The sequence below is a fragment of the Hypomesus nipponensis genome, chromosome 2, assembly GCF_054491055.1.
Source record: "Hypomesus nipponensis isolate SF chromosome 2, ASM5449105v1, whole genome shotgun sequence".
Lineage (NCBI taxonomy): Eukaryota > Metazoa > Chordata > Actinopteri > Osmeriformes > Osmeridae > Hypomesus > Hypomesus nipponensis.
In genome coordinates, this window is record NC_140362.1 from 15,994,623 (window position 1) to 16,010,887 (window position 16,265).

The 16,265-nt window shown below is 49.7% G+C and overlaps 1 protein-coding gene across 3 annotated transcripts in view; it reads right to left on the reverse strand.

Annotated features, from left to right (window-relative positions):
* cdkal1 (CDK5 regulatory subunit associated protein 1-like 1) overlaps positions 1–16,265 on the reverse strand; it is a 158,612-nt gene that overhangs the window by 66,122 nt on the left and 76,225 nt on the right. For all 3 annotated transcript variants that reach the window (XM_084708551.1, XM_084708553.1, XM_084708550.1), the window contains exons 9-10: positions 15,142–15,308; positions 6,464–6,609 (exon numbers count right to left, since the gene is read on the reverse strand). In XM_084708551.1, the coding sequence (XP_084564677.1) occupies positions 6,464–6,609; positions 15,142–15,308 (313 nt within the window). The remainder of the gene's footprint in view (positions 1–6,463; positions 6,610–15,141; positions 15,309–16,265) is intronic.

The window sequence follows — 16,265 nt, forward strand, 5'->3', positions numbered from 1 at the left end:
TGTCAAGCTCCTTGACAAACCACTATTAAAAAGCATATAACGATGACTCTTGAAACCACCGTGGTTTGGCTTTACCACAGGAAATATCAATCGGGCCTCATTAGACCCACACAAGAGAACCTCCATTGAGTTCACGGCAAAAAGATCCAAAACCAGCTCTTTAGCACGTTCTTTAGCAACGTGAAGCACCGTTAGCACTGTTAGCGACGCTAATGGAAACAGATGAGGATGTTAGCATCTGGGGACATTAATTACATGGTGCATGACCGTTACAAGGATCAAACGCATGGTCTAGAATCAAACCACCGGAGGATGTGTTGGCTTGCAGTTCCAGCAGGTGACCACACGGCTAACGTACGGTCTAGAATGATTCGACAGTGGGAGAGAGCGTCCCAGTGGTGAGAGACTGTGCTGTGTTGGTGAGGCCGACAGCACAGGCCGTTATTCACAGTTATCCGTTCATGTGATTCTCCCTGCCCCGGAGAGAGGGTTACAAGTGCAGAGCCCATTGTATGAAGTGACGGTGTTTTGTCCAGAATGCCCAGCCATCTGCAGTCAGCAGAGACCACCTGGGATCAGGATCAGAAAACTGCCCCAGACAAACACTGCAATTAGCGGGGGGCTGTGTCAGCTGGAGCTGGACTGAAAGTGATCTTTTCCTAGGTCGTTTGGGGGGGCTATGGGATGGTGATATACTTTTAGAAAGTTCCGTTCTGTGGAGAATACATCTGCCAGGGTGTGCGTGTGTGTGCGTGTCTGTGGGTATGTGTGAGCGTGTGTGTGAGTGTGTGTGTGTGTGAATATGTGTCAGAGAGGGAGAGCTGAGTTACACCATGTCACCTGATAAGACCAGAGGCATTTGACCTTTGGTGACCCCGGTAGTTTTGGGGCCGGTGGTGTTTGTACAGAGAGGCACGTTTACGTCCTGTGGTGTGTGTGTGTGCGCGTGTGTGTGTGTCCTGAGGGTCAGAGGTATGTCCCGGGTAGCAGCTGGTGAGAGGGACAGAGAGGGAGGGACACTTTGAAAGCTATTCTTCTCTTTTTCAGTTGCATGCAGCTCCTCCACACACACACTTCTTAAGTACACAGAGACTACACACACTGTACACACCTGTGTACGCACACACACACACACACACACTCAAACAGGTGATTAAATCAGTGATATAACATGCCTCAGGTGTGCTGTGTGTTCCCTTGTTTCTACCTGTTGTCAGAGCAACCAAGCTTGTGTGTGTGAGTGTCTGTTTATATATTATTGTGTGAAACACAACTGACGAGTAATTGTCTAAGGTCAAAGCAGATTCTGACAAACACCGGGATCAGGGCTCATATTGTTGTGTGTCTGCACTGGCTCCAGACCAAACTAGACGATCAGACATGGAGGAAGCAGCCTCTGTGTACTGGTGGGCCCTGCTAAGTTTGCATGTGAAAGACTTAAACAAACAACCACAGAGACAGCAGAAAGAGTGACTCACAGACACACAAACGCACGCACGGCTGTATCAAAAACAAGCTGGGATAAGCAGGAAAGTGAAGCGTTTTACGAGTCACGTGAACACATGCGCACGCACACACAGAGAAACTCACATTCAGAGGAGAGTCTGCAGGCCCCAGCCCCAGTTCCAGAGTCAGTTCCAGCCCCAGCCTCAGTTCCAGCCCCAGACCCAGTTCCAGCCTCAGTTCCAGCCCCAGCCTCAGTTCCAGCCCCAGCCTCAGTTCCACCCCCAGCCTCAGGTCCACCCCCAGCCTCAGGTCCACCCCCAGCCTCAGGTCCACCCCCAGCCTCAGGTCCACCCCCAGCCTCAGGTCCACCCCCAGCCTCAGGTCCAGCCCCAGCCTCAGGTCCAGCCCTAACATGGCACATTTCCATAAAGCATGAAGAGCCCAGAGAGCCAGCTGCTGAGACACCGGCTCTACTTTCTGACCTTTTGTCAATATGTACACACACACACACACACACTCACATACACACCGTTGCAGCCGTTGCTCCTGTTTTGGATGTTAACCCTAGTAAGGAAGGAGATTAAACACACAGAAACAGCACTCTCGTGAACCAGCCAATCACAGTCCAGAACAGCAATGAGTCACTGGCTGGCTGAGTTATTACGCAAATACTTCTCTTGTCTCTGTCTTTCTCTACTTGTTCTTTCTCTCTCCTTTCACCCTCCCCCTCCCCCTCAACGTCCACTATGACCTTGGCATGTGTGTAACTGAGCACTTGGAAAACAACCTGCTGACAGAGGTTCAGCCCAGGGTCTTGGAGCAGGGTTTAAGGGCCTGCAGGTCCACTGTTGTTCTGGGGCCTGTCCTGACCTGTTCTGGGGCAGTGAACCAAGCAGAGGCTAAGCTCCACTCCCCCAACCCAAAAACAATCCCCCATCTGAGACTCATCGTGTCTGGCCTAGTCACTTGCACAAATCCCCCCCCCCCCTCCCTCCCAGTAAAATGTCTCCCCCTAGCTAAATGGGTGAGGGAGATATGATAGATGAGGCGGTGTTGGAAAGGAAACCCAGCTCCTCACCTTGTGTGCCAGACAGTGAGATCTCCAGTGCACACACACTCCAGTACACAGAGAGAGAGAGAGAGAGAGAGAGAGAGAGAGAGAGAGAGAGAGAGAGAGATAGAGAGATAGAGAGAGAGAGAGAGAGAGAGAGAGAGAGAGAGAGAGAGAGAGAGAGAGAAAGAGAGAGAGACAGAGACAGAGAGAGAGACAGAGAGATAAACTATATACTATTTAACAATTTTCCAAAAAGAAAGAACAAAAGACATAGCAACATATAGACAGACAGCTTGTGTACGTGTATGTGTGTGTTTATAGATATGAGATCGTCTGGGTTTCACACAAGAGATTGCGGTCCTGGCATGTTATGTTCTGGAGGCCAGGTCTGTAACACAAGCCAGTAATTGATTCATTATATATACACACACACACACACACACACACACCCGGGGAGAGTAGCCTGTTTATGAAAACACAGTCTGACACAACACCGTGGTTGGTGGTGGTTCATGTCCCTCGTCTCATAATAATTTACATCCACAGCTGCCGTCGCCAAGGGAGAACCCATTTGCGTTTCAGTTGGACAGTCTCCCCTGTCTGTTTGACTTTCATCAAGAGTTTAAAGCAACAAGTACCATGCATCATGTCTGCTAAGAAAACATAAGGGCTCATGTTCCAGCCCAGAGATAAAGACTGTGTGTGTGTCTGTGTGTGTCTGTGAGTGAGTGAGTGAGTAAGAGAGAGAGAGAGAGAGAGAGAGAGAGAGAGAGAGAGAGAGAGAGAGAGAGAGAGAGAGAGAGAGAGAGAGAGAGAGAGAGAGACAGAGAGAGAGAGAGGGAGAGAGAGAGAAGGAGAGAGAGTGTGCCATTACATTGGCCTCTTAAAACAACAGAGATTCTGACACACAGATAATGATCAGCACTCCCATGTCTCACTCTGGAGACATACCAACCCAGAATCCTCTCTGTAGAGAACACATACCGTCCCAGAATGCTCTCTGAGAACTCAAGTTAATGGCCCCACTGTCTTTACACACCAGAGGAATGTTAAATCACTGTGATCTAAAAACAACACTTACCCAGGAGAGAGAGACAGAGAGAGAGAGAAATAAGGAGATAGAGAGAGGTAGATAGATAGATAGCGAGAGAAAGAGAGAGAGAGAGAGAGAGAGAGAGAGAGAGAGAAAAATAGAGAGAAATAAATAGAGAGAGGAAGAGAGATATAAAGGATACCAAGTGAGGAGAGAGGGCTTTTAAAAAGACCCATCAGCAAGAGCAAGAACAAAAAGTGAAAAGTGGATGTGTTTATAGGTCACCTTACCACACACACACAAACACACACACACACACACTCTACATTTAGCAGTGTCTGTGTTCTATGTTGCTAGCCAGCCCGCCACCCCACAAGCTAAACCCCACAGCAGAAAGAACACACTGATCAACCTCTGTCTGTTAATAACAGATATATAATAAACCATGTTGACTTGACCAGACAGCCTAATCCTACTCTAGGATTACACTGACTGGAACCACTGTTACTTCCAGTAATGTTAGATAAACACACACACACACACACAAACACACACAAACAGACAAACTCACTGCTTCTGATGGGAGATTGACTTCAGTAATCTCTGATTTATTTCTGCAAATAGGAGTGAATTAGAGATTAGCTTTCAAGGGATGGGTAAAGCGAGCAGAATTACAGAGAGCAACAGGGAGAGTCCTCAATCAGCATATGAGGTCTGGGAGAGGGGGATTAGAGGACTTCATAGAGACGGCTACTGAACATTCCCCTAAGCATCCAATAACACATCCAAGCCTGAATGGACCATCACACGATGGATATGTGGAACACTCTTCTGACTGTCAATCACACACACACACACACACACACACACACACGCATTCAGCAGACAGCCCACCCAGGCCTCTCTAGATAGTTGCCGCTGGTAACAGGAGCTCATGCTCACATCAAAACAGCAGGCGTGAGCAGACACAAAACACACTGTCGTAAGATAAACACACACCCACACACACTCTTGACTGGGGCTGACAGCCTGTGGAGACGGGGTAACAAGAAGATGACCCCCCCCCCCCCCTCCCCCCATGCAGATGTACAAGGGCGGACAGTTTGTCTAACCAGGTTTAGTGTCTGCGATATATCCTCGCCCCTCTCCTAGACTGTCACACTTTGCGTCTCTCCCTCTGCACAGCACCCCAACACCTCATTCCAGATCCCCAGTTCACCCTGCTCTCTCCCTTTCTCTCTCCCACTCTCTTTCCCAGGTTATCGCTGATCCAGCTGTTGTTTAGAGAGCGCTGGCCAACATTCAGCTCTGGGTGGAGACGTGGGGAGTGTAACTTTGTGTGAAACAATGTGTGTGTGTGTCTCAGAGAGAGAACATAATAACTACAGTTCATGCTAGTTGAGCCCTGTAGCCTGGCCGGTCGCCCGGCCCTGCGTTTCTGAAGGCCGCTGCCACGCGCCTACACAGCCTGATAGAACTACTCGAACATAAACGGTGCGCGTGCGCGCGTGCACGCGTGCTATGTCAACAGTAATTGTTAGCAGGGCCCAGTCTGAACTCGGACCCTCGGGTCAAAGTTTTCCATTGTCAGCTTCCTCCCCAGACATGGCCTGTTTAAACTCCATATCCTCACAATAACACATTAGGAGAGGGGGAGATTGGGGAGGGAGGGAGCAAGGGAGAGATATAGAGGAGGGAGGGAGGGAGATGGGGATAGGAGAGAGGAAGGGAGAGATGGGGGAGGGAGGGAGAGATGGGTGAGAGAGGGAGGGAGAGATGGGTGAGAGAGGGAGGGAGAGATGGCGGAGGGAGGGAGAGATGGGGGAGAGAGGGAGGGAGAGATGGCGGAGGGAGGGAGAGATGGGGGAGGGAGGGAGCAAGGGAGAGATATTGAGGAGGGAGGGAGGGAGATGGGGGAGGGAGGGAGGGAGATGGGGATAGGAGAGAGGGAGGGAGAGATGGCGGAGGGAGGGAGAGATGGGTGAGAGAGGGAGGGAGAGATGGGTGAGAGAGGGAGGGAGAGATGGGTGAGAGAGGGAGGGAGAGATGGCGGAGGGAGGGAGAGATGGGGGAGAGAGGGAGGGAGAGATGGCGGAGGGAGGGAGAGATGGGGGAGGGAGGGAGGGAGATGGGGATAGGAGAGAGGGAGGGAGAGATGGGGGAGGGAGGGAGAGATGGGGGAGGGAGGGAGATGGGGATAGGAGAGAGGGAGGGAGAGATGGGGGAGGGAGGGAGCAAGGGAGAGATATAGAGGAGGGAGGGAGGGAGATGGGGATAGGAGAGAGGGAGGGAAGGAGAGCAATGGGGAAAGGTGCATCTATACCCCCACAGCTGTAGCCCCGGGGCTGTTTCTGGATGTCTATGGGGTAAGTATAGTTGAGCTGAGCCCAGCGGCATGGGGTCAGTACTGGTTTAGCTCAGTGGAATGTCTGGGTCCTCCTCCAGCATAGGTCTCCAGAGGACCAGGCGGCTCGCCTAGTTGTCCAGCCCACAGAGAGAGACGCTGCCTGGGTGTGTTCCCACGAGGCTCTGGGATCACCGCTATGCCTGACCATCTACAGTGAGTGTGTGTGTGTGTGTGTGAGAGAGAGACCGTTCCTGGTGTCAAGCCCTGGTTTCCAAACAGGAAGCCTGTGGAGGGCTATGGAGCGTGGCCGCTGTGGACCACGCCTCCCCAGTACTGTCGTCAGACGGGGACAGAGACGTCAGGAGATGAGGTGGAGGGAAAGCCCCGCCGCACCCGGAGCACAAAACACACACGCCATGGAAAACACAGAAACACACTTCCTATTGCCTGCATAACTGTTTAAAGAGGGATAGGAGCAGCTCTGGCGGGGAGGGAGGGAGGGAGGGAGGGAAGGGGGGAGCACAAAAAGGCTGGCTCGGACCACCCCAAACTCCGGCCTTAACCTTTGAAGCGCCTGTCTCACCTGTCTTTGAGGAAGTCGACGACGCGTCTGAAGTCGTCGGCGCAGTACTCCCTCTTCATGTCCATGAGCACGCTGTCAGAGGCCGACTGGACGGGGACGTGCAGGAAGGCGTACACCCGGGGGTGGTTCATGATCCGGGCCATCTCCTGGGGGAGGAGGGAGGAGGGGAGGGAGGGGGTGTTACACACACTCCCCATCATCAATCATCATTCTTCCCACTGTCCTGTACTCGGTGCAGCATAGATAAGCACCTATGTGTCGCGTCAGCCTTTTTCTCTCTCCGCCACCTGTGAAATCTCCACTCCGGCACACACGTCCCGCACACACACCCTGACGGGGGCATCAATTGAACAACTAGACAGCCCACCATCCCCCCCCCCCCCCCCCCCCTCGGTTTTCTCTGTGAAATGTCCCTTTTAATACATTGCAACGTCATCGCGTAATGTCACATTCGCTTTGCACCCTCGTAGTCTCGCCCCACAGCGCAGCGCGCGTTGCCGTGACGGAACGCAGAGCGAGCACGGGCAGAAACGTCCGAGGAGGTTGTGTCAACGCAGGCGCCGCTGAAGACCTGCAACGCGCGCTCCCAGGAGACGCCACTCACAGACCGTGAGAGTTAAGACTCAGCAGTTTTGCCGTCCCACTCCACACCACCACCTACACCGTCACGCTTGAGCGGCGAAGAGAGGTTATGGAAATCTTCAGTCGCTTGCAAACGTATCCGGGTCAAACGGAGTCTCCTCCATCAAAACGAGGTCCTTCAGCCCTCTCGCAGGGGCCTTGGAGCGCCAGCGCAAACCTAGACTCCACCCCCCTCCTCTGACGGGCTTCTGAGAGCCAGGGCTGATCTCCTTCCTGTCTGAAGGTCAGAGGACTCTCTCCGACACGGCTGGGGTGGGAGTTATGATGACAGCCTACACGTGACCCTGTCCCTCCTCCTCCCCCCTCCCTTTCTGCCATAAAGCAGACACACACCCACGCACATCCCCCTGGCATACGAGCGCACACACACACGGCAATGAACATGCCCCCTCCTCCCCTCCCAGGACAGTCGATGTTGGATGTATGGCGCACCAGTGGGGCCTTGCTTCTAAAGAGATAAATGAAGCGGGGAAACACCCCCCCCCCCCCCATATGAGAATGTTCTACACACGGGTCACCTGGCAGCGCCACGCTAAACAATAGAGGAGCCAACGCACAATGGGGCCAATGACAGATGGGGGTCAAAGGGCAAATGTAGCTGAGCAACCAATTAAAAAGCACTCTGACGACAGAATCCCTCGCCCAGTGTGACACCGGCCCGGCTCATAAATGACTTGGCACTAAAGAAGGAGACGTTAAGAGAAAGCGAGCGACAGAGAGAGTGGGTGAGAGAGAGAAAAAAAGAGAGGGATGGAAAAAGCAAAAGTGGAAGAAAAAGAAATAAAACACCAGAAAAAAAACAGACAAAAAAGAAAGATACAACCAGGGGGGTGGGAGGGGGGGTGGAGAGAACAATAGCTCTCCTGGACAGATGTTGTGAAGCACACAGCTGCTGGTGTAGGTACTGGCACATCTGGAGCTATTCTCTTCTATTCCCAGACTAATCTGAGGCTAACAACACTATCGCTGGCCAGGGAGAGGCCCACGTCCTGCTTCCATCTGGAGTCCGGGGGCAGAGACGACTTCTAGGAGAACTTCTTAGAGGCCTGGCTGACTACAAAAGCCAATGCAGACCTCTGATGCTCACAGACACAACTGTCCACATGTGCCTGGAAAACGTGTGTGTGTGTGTGTGTGTGTGTGAAGGGTGTTTTGTGAACATGGTAAAAGGGTGTGGATAGTTGTTTTACCCAGTTGACTCAAAAGCATTTTGTGACAGGGCACCTCCAAGTTAACGTTTCTCTAAGGAATCTCACCACGAATGAAAAGCACCTCATGAGGTGATATTGATTACCTCTCTGATAAACTCTGCGTGCTGAGCGTGTTTAACCAGAACCCCTTAATGCTTCTTGTTCTTCGTATCTGCTGTAAACTATTGTGCGTCTGACTGAATGCAAGGCTGCTGTAATTGTCAGGGGGTTTTTGAACAGAGAGGAATTTCGTTCAGCTATGAAAGCGCTCTGGGGCAAAGCTGAGGTCACACGTCTCCGAAAAATCTAGATTTATTCTCCCTCCTTTCAAAGAGGCTGTATGGAGTACTGGTCGCACGTTTAGCTGCAGGGTAGCCGAGAAGAGCACAATGTTTCCTTCATAACAAACAACTTCAGGTTGAAGCCGGGTTCCTAGCTTTAGTTTGAAAGGAAAGTCTGGCAGTGGATTCCTTTCATATCCCCCAAGGTTAAAGGGAACACTTCTAACAGGCAGCAGCAGATGGCTTGTACAAGCACTGTACCCCGCAATCACAGTCATATAATCATTACCCGAGCACTAATCACTATTAAGGAGAGAGGAAATGGTTTCGGTGAAGAATTTGTTGATTGCGGTCCATCTCCACAATTAAAAGCCATTGTGTGGCTCCCTCTCTTAGTGGATCTCCCTCTCCTTGTCCTCCTCCTTCAGTGCCCTTGTTCTTCTAGCTGTCCCCCTTTCCCCGCTAGTCTACCTCTCTTGTACAGCCCGGCATGGGGTTAGCCATTAGATGATCAAAATTAAAAGAATTAATTAGATCGAAGAATATGTGCTGATTGGTGTGCATAAATCCTGCCTCAGCACTGGGACCTGTAAAGGATCCGGAAGAATTAGGAGAGAGGGGGGGGGGGGGGGGGGGCTGTATGCTAAGTGGGAGAGGTGAGAGACGTGCTGGAGATAACGTTCTGGTCTCCCACCGTTAGGCGTGTCGTTAGATAACTACAGCTGGTCTGCAAGGACTAGCTTTAGACAGAGGATACCTACCTCGGCCAGCTCTAGACTAATTCTTTCACGGACTGAAGTCCATTGTCCAGCACCTAGGTTAGACTCTGATCTATCATTCACCCATTGTTTCCTTACAATGAACATTTCATCTCGACGTCTTCTGTTTACCAAAACAGAATAGTAGTTGAAATGCTGAGTTGCTAATTAAACATTTCATTTATCGACTCTGTATTCTCTGACCACCCCCGCCCTGACCCCCGCCCCTCTGCAGGATTTGAATATGCATCTTATTTACCAGTAAAGGCCTCGTTTGCTCCTGTATGATAATGTGTGCCCTGAACTCATTACATACACACAATGAGGACTCTCTCCGCTGATTTTAATCAGTATGTGTGTGTGTGTGTGTATGCGCTCCTACGCATGCCTCGCAGATGGCACTGCGTCTTTTGAGTGACAAAGGTTGTGCGGTGGGCACAGGGGATTCACCAGGCGGGGGTGGGATGTTCCCTCCATGCCAGGGCAGTCAGGGCTGGGGGCGGGGCCTGATCTGGGTCATTCATCACGGGAGGGTGACGGGGTGTGTCACGCGCGTGTCACGCCTCCTAATGACTCCTCATCAGTGGGCGCAGTAGGGCGGCAACACGTCAAGCGTCCTTTAAACACCTTCCGCATTTAGAGTCTTCCCTGGCACCATTTCTCAACTCGCGTCTTTTTCGCCAGACTTTCCTACTATAAGGCACGATTCCAAAAGCCTCCGATGAGAAGGAGACGTGCATCTATGATAAATAGCATGCAAGAAGCAAAAGTAAAAATAGATCACCGAGTGGAAACCATCGAGTGAAAGCTTTCAATCCAATCAGTTGGTTATTTACTAAATGACACCTTCCTGTTGAATGCCTGACAGGTTTAATCAAAAAGTGGCATTTCTCAAATTAAAGAAATCCTGTCAAAGCTCACAAGCGTGCCAAACAGTCTCTTGAGTAAATCATGCCCTTTAATAGCCATGTTCCACCGATAACAGGGGGAGGAGACCAGCAGCAGAAAGAAGCCAGGCTAGAATATAGAGACTTGAGACATGAAAGCCAGACCTAATAGAATTGCAGACCTGGCAATGTAAGGAGAGCCCTCTCTCTCAACCAAACGGGTTACCAGGGTCTGGTTGAGAGATGCAGCTAGGGTAATGATTCACTATGACATTATAATACCCTCAATACTTAACGCCTCGCAGCATCACTCCTCGGCTTTCATCTCTCCCTGATCAACTGAGAAGCGGGGACTCGCGCGGTGTTGGGATGCGATCTGATTGGAGAATTAGATGAAGAAGATATGAATTCCAATAACACAGATAAAAAGCGGGACATTCCAATCATGTACTCTTTCGAAAAGGCCGCTTTTCTGGCTTTAAGAGAGTCGGTTGAGGAACGTTCAAAAAACAGATAACAATATTGGAAAATACGTGCTAATTAAACAATCCTCACAATGTATTGAGTGTGGAATACACCGTACATTATCTAATGAGTTTCCCTGCCTGCTTCCCCAAAGGGCCGGTGAATCTGTGTTTTCTTGTATAATTGCTGTTTTCTTTGGAGCCAGAGTCTGTGTGCTGGCCGCCCGTCCCTGAATAACACACCATCTGCCGGAGGGAGGGAGGGAGGGAGGAGAGGGGCACTAGCGTGAGGTTTGAATGGAAAAGCCATCTCCCAGCCAAGCCATTTAAAACAGGCTACTGCGACAGGGAAACTCGGGGCAGAGCGATATCAGCCAATATGTCTGGGGCTCACATCCATGGGCAGGCTGGGACTGGTGAAATGTGTTGAGTAGCACTGAGGGTTCAGCTGATGTCATCCACACTTAGCTAATGCCTTGTCGCCTCTCACCGAGCAGTGTACCAGTATAAAGTTGAGAAGGCTTGAATTGAAAGAGAGCTCCTGTATGAAGTGCAAACAGGCAGAAACCAAGCGAGCATATCTGCTTCGTCTATCTGCGACTGTGTTTAATCAGCCACACTGTACAGCCCTCCATGTAAATGAGGCTATAATACACTGGAACCAACTCTGCTCTAATATCTCTGATATGAAGACAGAAAGGATGTGAGTTTGTGTGTGTGTGTGTGTCACGTGTGTCTGAGAGTGTGTGCGTGTGTGTCATGGCCTGGGGTATCACTAGATTAGCAGGTGTCTCCAGGGCTGGTATCTCCAGTTTTACAATACAAAGCGGCACCAACTTTACCTACTGGAGATAATTAATCATTTAAAATGTCATTCTGTGTCTGAGTAAATTAATGTCCTGGAGGGGTGTTGGGTCTAGCTACACTCACTAAAACACACACACACACGCGCAGGTTCATAATCATTGATCGGTCCGGTTCAATTTCCCAGAATTCTTACTGACATCATTGACGACGCCAAGTGCTAAAATTAGCCACTCTCCATCTCCACGTCGATGGCATTCTGTTCAGACAGGATGAAGAGAGGATCGATAGAAATGGATGTGGAAAGCTTTAGGTGGATTCGACTTCAGACACGCACTGTCCCCACTGCAACGTAAATGTCTGTCAGATGACATCACTCCCACACTAGAGTAAGACCACTAAGACCACTCCAGTGACCTGGATAAGAGACTACAGGCCTGGGTGGAGTCATCCATGGAAGTTTGCAATAACTACTGAACCATAGGGTGGACTTGGTTTGTTTCTCTATACGTCACTGAGGGGTGGGCTGCACTTTGGAGACAATTCAATAGCTTTATGCGGCGCGGAAACAGCCCCATCCGCAGCAGTGGAGAGGGGTTTTCAGCCTGGCTCGGCAGGGCCGTTGCCACGCTGGTCAGGCCTGCCTCCTGCTGCTGCTGTGAGCCAGGCAGCCTGCCTCCTGGTGCTGCTGTGAGGCGGGCACCCTGCCTCCTGGTGCTGCTGTGAGCCAGGCAGCCTGCCTCCCTGTGCTGCTGTGAGGCAGGCAGCCTGCCTCCTGGTGCTGCTGTGATCCAGGCAGCACTCAGCACCGAGCCGTCAATCGAGACCAGCTCCCTCGGTTACCCACACCCTTCACTCCTGCAGTACGAGTTCTGCGGACGGTTTCCAACCAAGAATGTTTGGTAAGCAGCTAGGATCACAATGTGTACGGAGAGGGACCCCGACGCAAAATGTAGCTTCAACAGTTTTTAAGTCTTGTTAGTTTCTATTTGGCTCAGTTTGCACAGTTATAATCTGATGGTGGCTCGACAAAGACGACCACTAACCCATCCCTTCAACCTCGCTTCGCGGTCATAATTCACGCAAAAACACATCAATATGGATCTCTGTCTTCGTGTAGGGTCCCCTCTACCATGCTACATTAGGCCCCTAATGCACTAAGGGTCCCAGGAGAATCATTACTATGAAAATTGCTCGTGGTCTGGTAGGAAATTAGCAGCCAGAGCTCCAAATACAAAATGACACTGCTCTGCTCCGCTTTCTCCACCATCTTAGTACAGTAGATCAGGCTGTGTGTGTGCAAATGGCTTGATGTGTGCAAGTGTTGATAACCACTGGTTAACACACACCCAAAGAGGCAGATCCCACCAGCTCAACCCTTAAGAACCCTTGAGGGAGTCACAACCAACCTCTGGAGTCAGAGAAGAAGAGGAGGCCAGAAGAAGGAGCGCTGGAGACCAGAGCAATGTCATGATGCATGTGGCTGTTTCTGTGGCTCCCAGTGTGCCAACACTGACATGTGCAGGACGTGATGTCGTTTAAATACATCTGAGAGCCCATGTCTTCAGCCTTGCCAACTAGTGGTTTATGGTTTACACACAGGAAAACGAGATTAAAAAGCACCCTTTTAAAAACCAAATGATTTGTTCTATTTTTCAAAAGCAGCCGTTTCCTAAAGGTTATCACAGTTCGCTTTAAGAGTATGCTTTGGATCAATATGTTGGAGGGCTTGCAATGAAGTACTGACATTGTGTTGTATTATGTGTGAAAGAGTGTGTGGTGTGCGTATATATATATATATATATATATATATATATATATATATATATATATATATATATATATATACATACATACATACATACATACACACACACACACAAACACACTATGGAATTTGGTAAGACATTGTTAATAATTGCAACAATAAATACTACATTGGATAGGCAAACTATGCCTAAGGAAGTGTGAACTATCCTTGTGTTCAGCTACCCTGCTTTCCAATTCAGCTTCTTTAACTTGGCTGCCCAGGTGAGCCTGAGGTCCTACTACTGCATGTGCCTGATTAGGAACGAGAGGCTACTGATACCAGCGTTCAGATGAGATCTCAGCCGTGCCCATTGTTTAATTGATTTGATCCTGAGGACTTTAATAAGCCGCTGAGTCCATTTAGTTACGCCTGTTGATTTTCTAGTCAGGTAGTGTAGTAAATCCTCCTCCTCCTCCTCCTCCTCCTCACTCTTCACCCTAATAATCAACCCTGAATGTGTAGCAGCTGCTGGGTAATGTGGTTCCTGTGCTAAGGCTGCATAAGGGGGCTAACTCCTGCTAAACACCTGCTTGAAAGGGCACTCGGTGCGACACTGAATGGCACAGCTTCCGCAGGTAAAAACCACCCTGCCATTTTAGCCCTCTTTAAATAGAAATGCAGAAACTCTGGAAGCTCTGAGACAAAAGTGAGGTAGCAGGAAGAAAAATAAGTTAAACTGTGGGAAAGAAGTAAGAAAAATCTTTGTTAGTGGATTTCTGTGTGCGGTGATTTGAAGTGAGCCATTAAAGACCCAAAGTAATCAAAAAATGTCAAAATGAAAAGCCCATGAGAGGCAATCTGGAGATAACAGCCCCAATCACGGCCGAAGCCCTGTCATTTCTGCTTCTGTCACAGGAGGAGAAAATGTGAGCATTTCTGAAGAGTGCTCTTGGCATTTCTGCACCAATCCAAGCCATTTTAGTTTGATTTTCCCAATATCAGGTGATGCAATACCTGGTGTCCTTCAAAGAATAAGTGAATAAAAAATAATAACAATAGGTTTCCTCCTGACGGAGGAATCCCAAAAAGGAGACAAAAAAAGGGGGAAAATTCTGAATTGTTCTGCTGAAACAGGGGCTTCTAAAAACATTTTCATTTAGTGATGAAAATGTGCAAAGGAACTGCAGTATGAATTAAGGCACCTGACTGGTTTGGTGAATAGCGAGTCATATAAATACATGCACATTCTAATAACTCTTCTTTTTTTTTTTACGAACAAAGACCACAATCCTATAAGGCTTTGGGTATTCATGAGTGGCACGCTGTACAATGGCAGTGTAGATTTCAATTAAATTACAGTTAATACAGGCAACAGCACCTTCGAAGGATGTGTTTGATATATGACTGTGGACAATTAAAGGTGTAGTGGGCAGATATAGTGCCGTCAACTCCACACACACTCTCACTTCTCTACATTCCTAATTAGCATTTAATTGTTATTTCCCTTTCATTAGAAAAAAAGAGCTTCATCAGTTTTTAATTTGAATGTATCGAAGCATAAACGTAACCTATACATATGGGGACAGAATTACAACCTCAATTAACCCTGGGCAAATTAAAAGTGCTTCCCACAGCATTTCATCTGCTACCCACAGAAGGACGATGTCCTCTCCTGTCTTCACGTGGTTCTGGAAGAGTATAGACTGGATCTATAGAGTATACAGTATAAGGAGTCTAGACACATGTCTGCCAACTGTAGTTAGTGTGTGTGTGTGTGTATATGTGTATATGCATGTATGCATGTATGTATATATATATATATATATATATATATATATATACACGTGTGAGTGTGCAGTACATGTGTGTGCATGCATGCGTGTGTGTGTGAGCATGTCTCACCTCCAGGTGCTCCAGGATGTAAGGTGGGTTGGTCATGCCCAGACGAAGCATGGCTCCCTGAGGGATCTCCTCCACCAGCCTCCAAAGCAGAGTGGGCAGGTCTGTGCCAATGTCCTTCCCATACGCCCCCGTGTCCTCACTGGTCAGCCAGATCTCACACACGCCCTCTGATGGGAGAAGAGCAAGATGGGTTAGAAGAACATAGCGAGAGTGAGGGAGGCAAAAGGCGAGAGAAAGAGAAACAGAAAGCAAGAGAGAGAGAGAGAGCGCAAGTGAGTGAGAGAGAACTCACTTTTCTCCGGCAACTTCTACAGCATCCCCCTTCCACGACATGCATGCGTGACACAAAGAGCATCCCTTTGGCAAACTAAGGGTCCTCTTCACAACCCGCCCCGAAACCTCGCAGACAAAACGCTCACGACGCGCATCTGTGCGCTTCGGAGGAACACCGCGGCTCGACCGACCGTCTGGAAAGAATCCGGCCGACCAGGGAAAAGGAGGCGCTGAAGGTCATCCGGAGACGGAGAGCGGGCGACAGATAAGTTCTGGTTTGGAGGCGCGGAGCTCGGCTGAGGGCGTCTAATGCGGCGAGAGATCATTACCCACGCTGAGTATGATCCATGCGGTCGTGGCCCAGAGAGTAAGTAATGACGACGCCGCGGTAATTGGAAGGACAAATCAAGAGCATCGCCATTAACTTTGATGTGTGCCTCGGAAGGAGCGTCCAGAGACAAAAGGGGCCGGCGCGTGGCTGTGTGCAGGAAGGCCTTCTCTTAATGTGCCGAAGCACGGCTACAACCGTGAGGGATATCAGGAGCTCATTAGGAGAGCCATTGTCTCCTGGGTCGTTTTCTAAGAGAGGCGTCTCGCAGTCTTTTGTCAACAACCTTAAAGAGAGGGGGGGGGGGGCATGGGGTTCGCTTCGTGGCACTTCCTATCCATAACGTCTCCGCTCCATAGAGTCTGAGAGCGATGAAGACTCTGATGGTTTGTTGTGCTCCCTCTTTCTTTCCCTCTCCTTTCTCGTCTCTCTCTGACACGGGGATGATGGACTGACTGTGACAGACACGAACAAGTGCTTCGTCTCGTCTGTCAGGATTCCAGAGACAGTTCGCTCCGGAGGT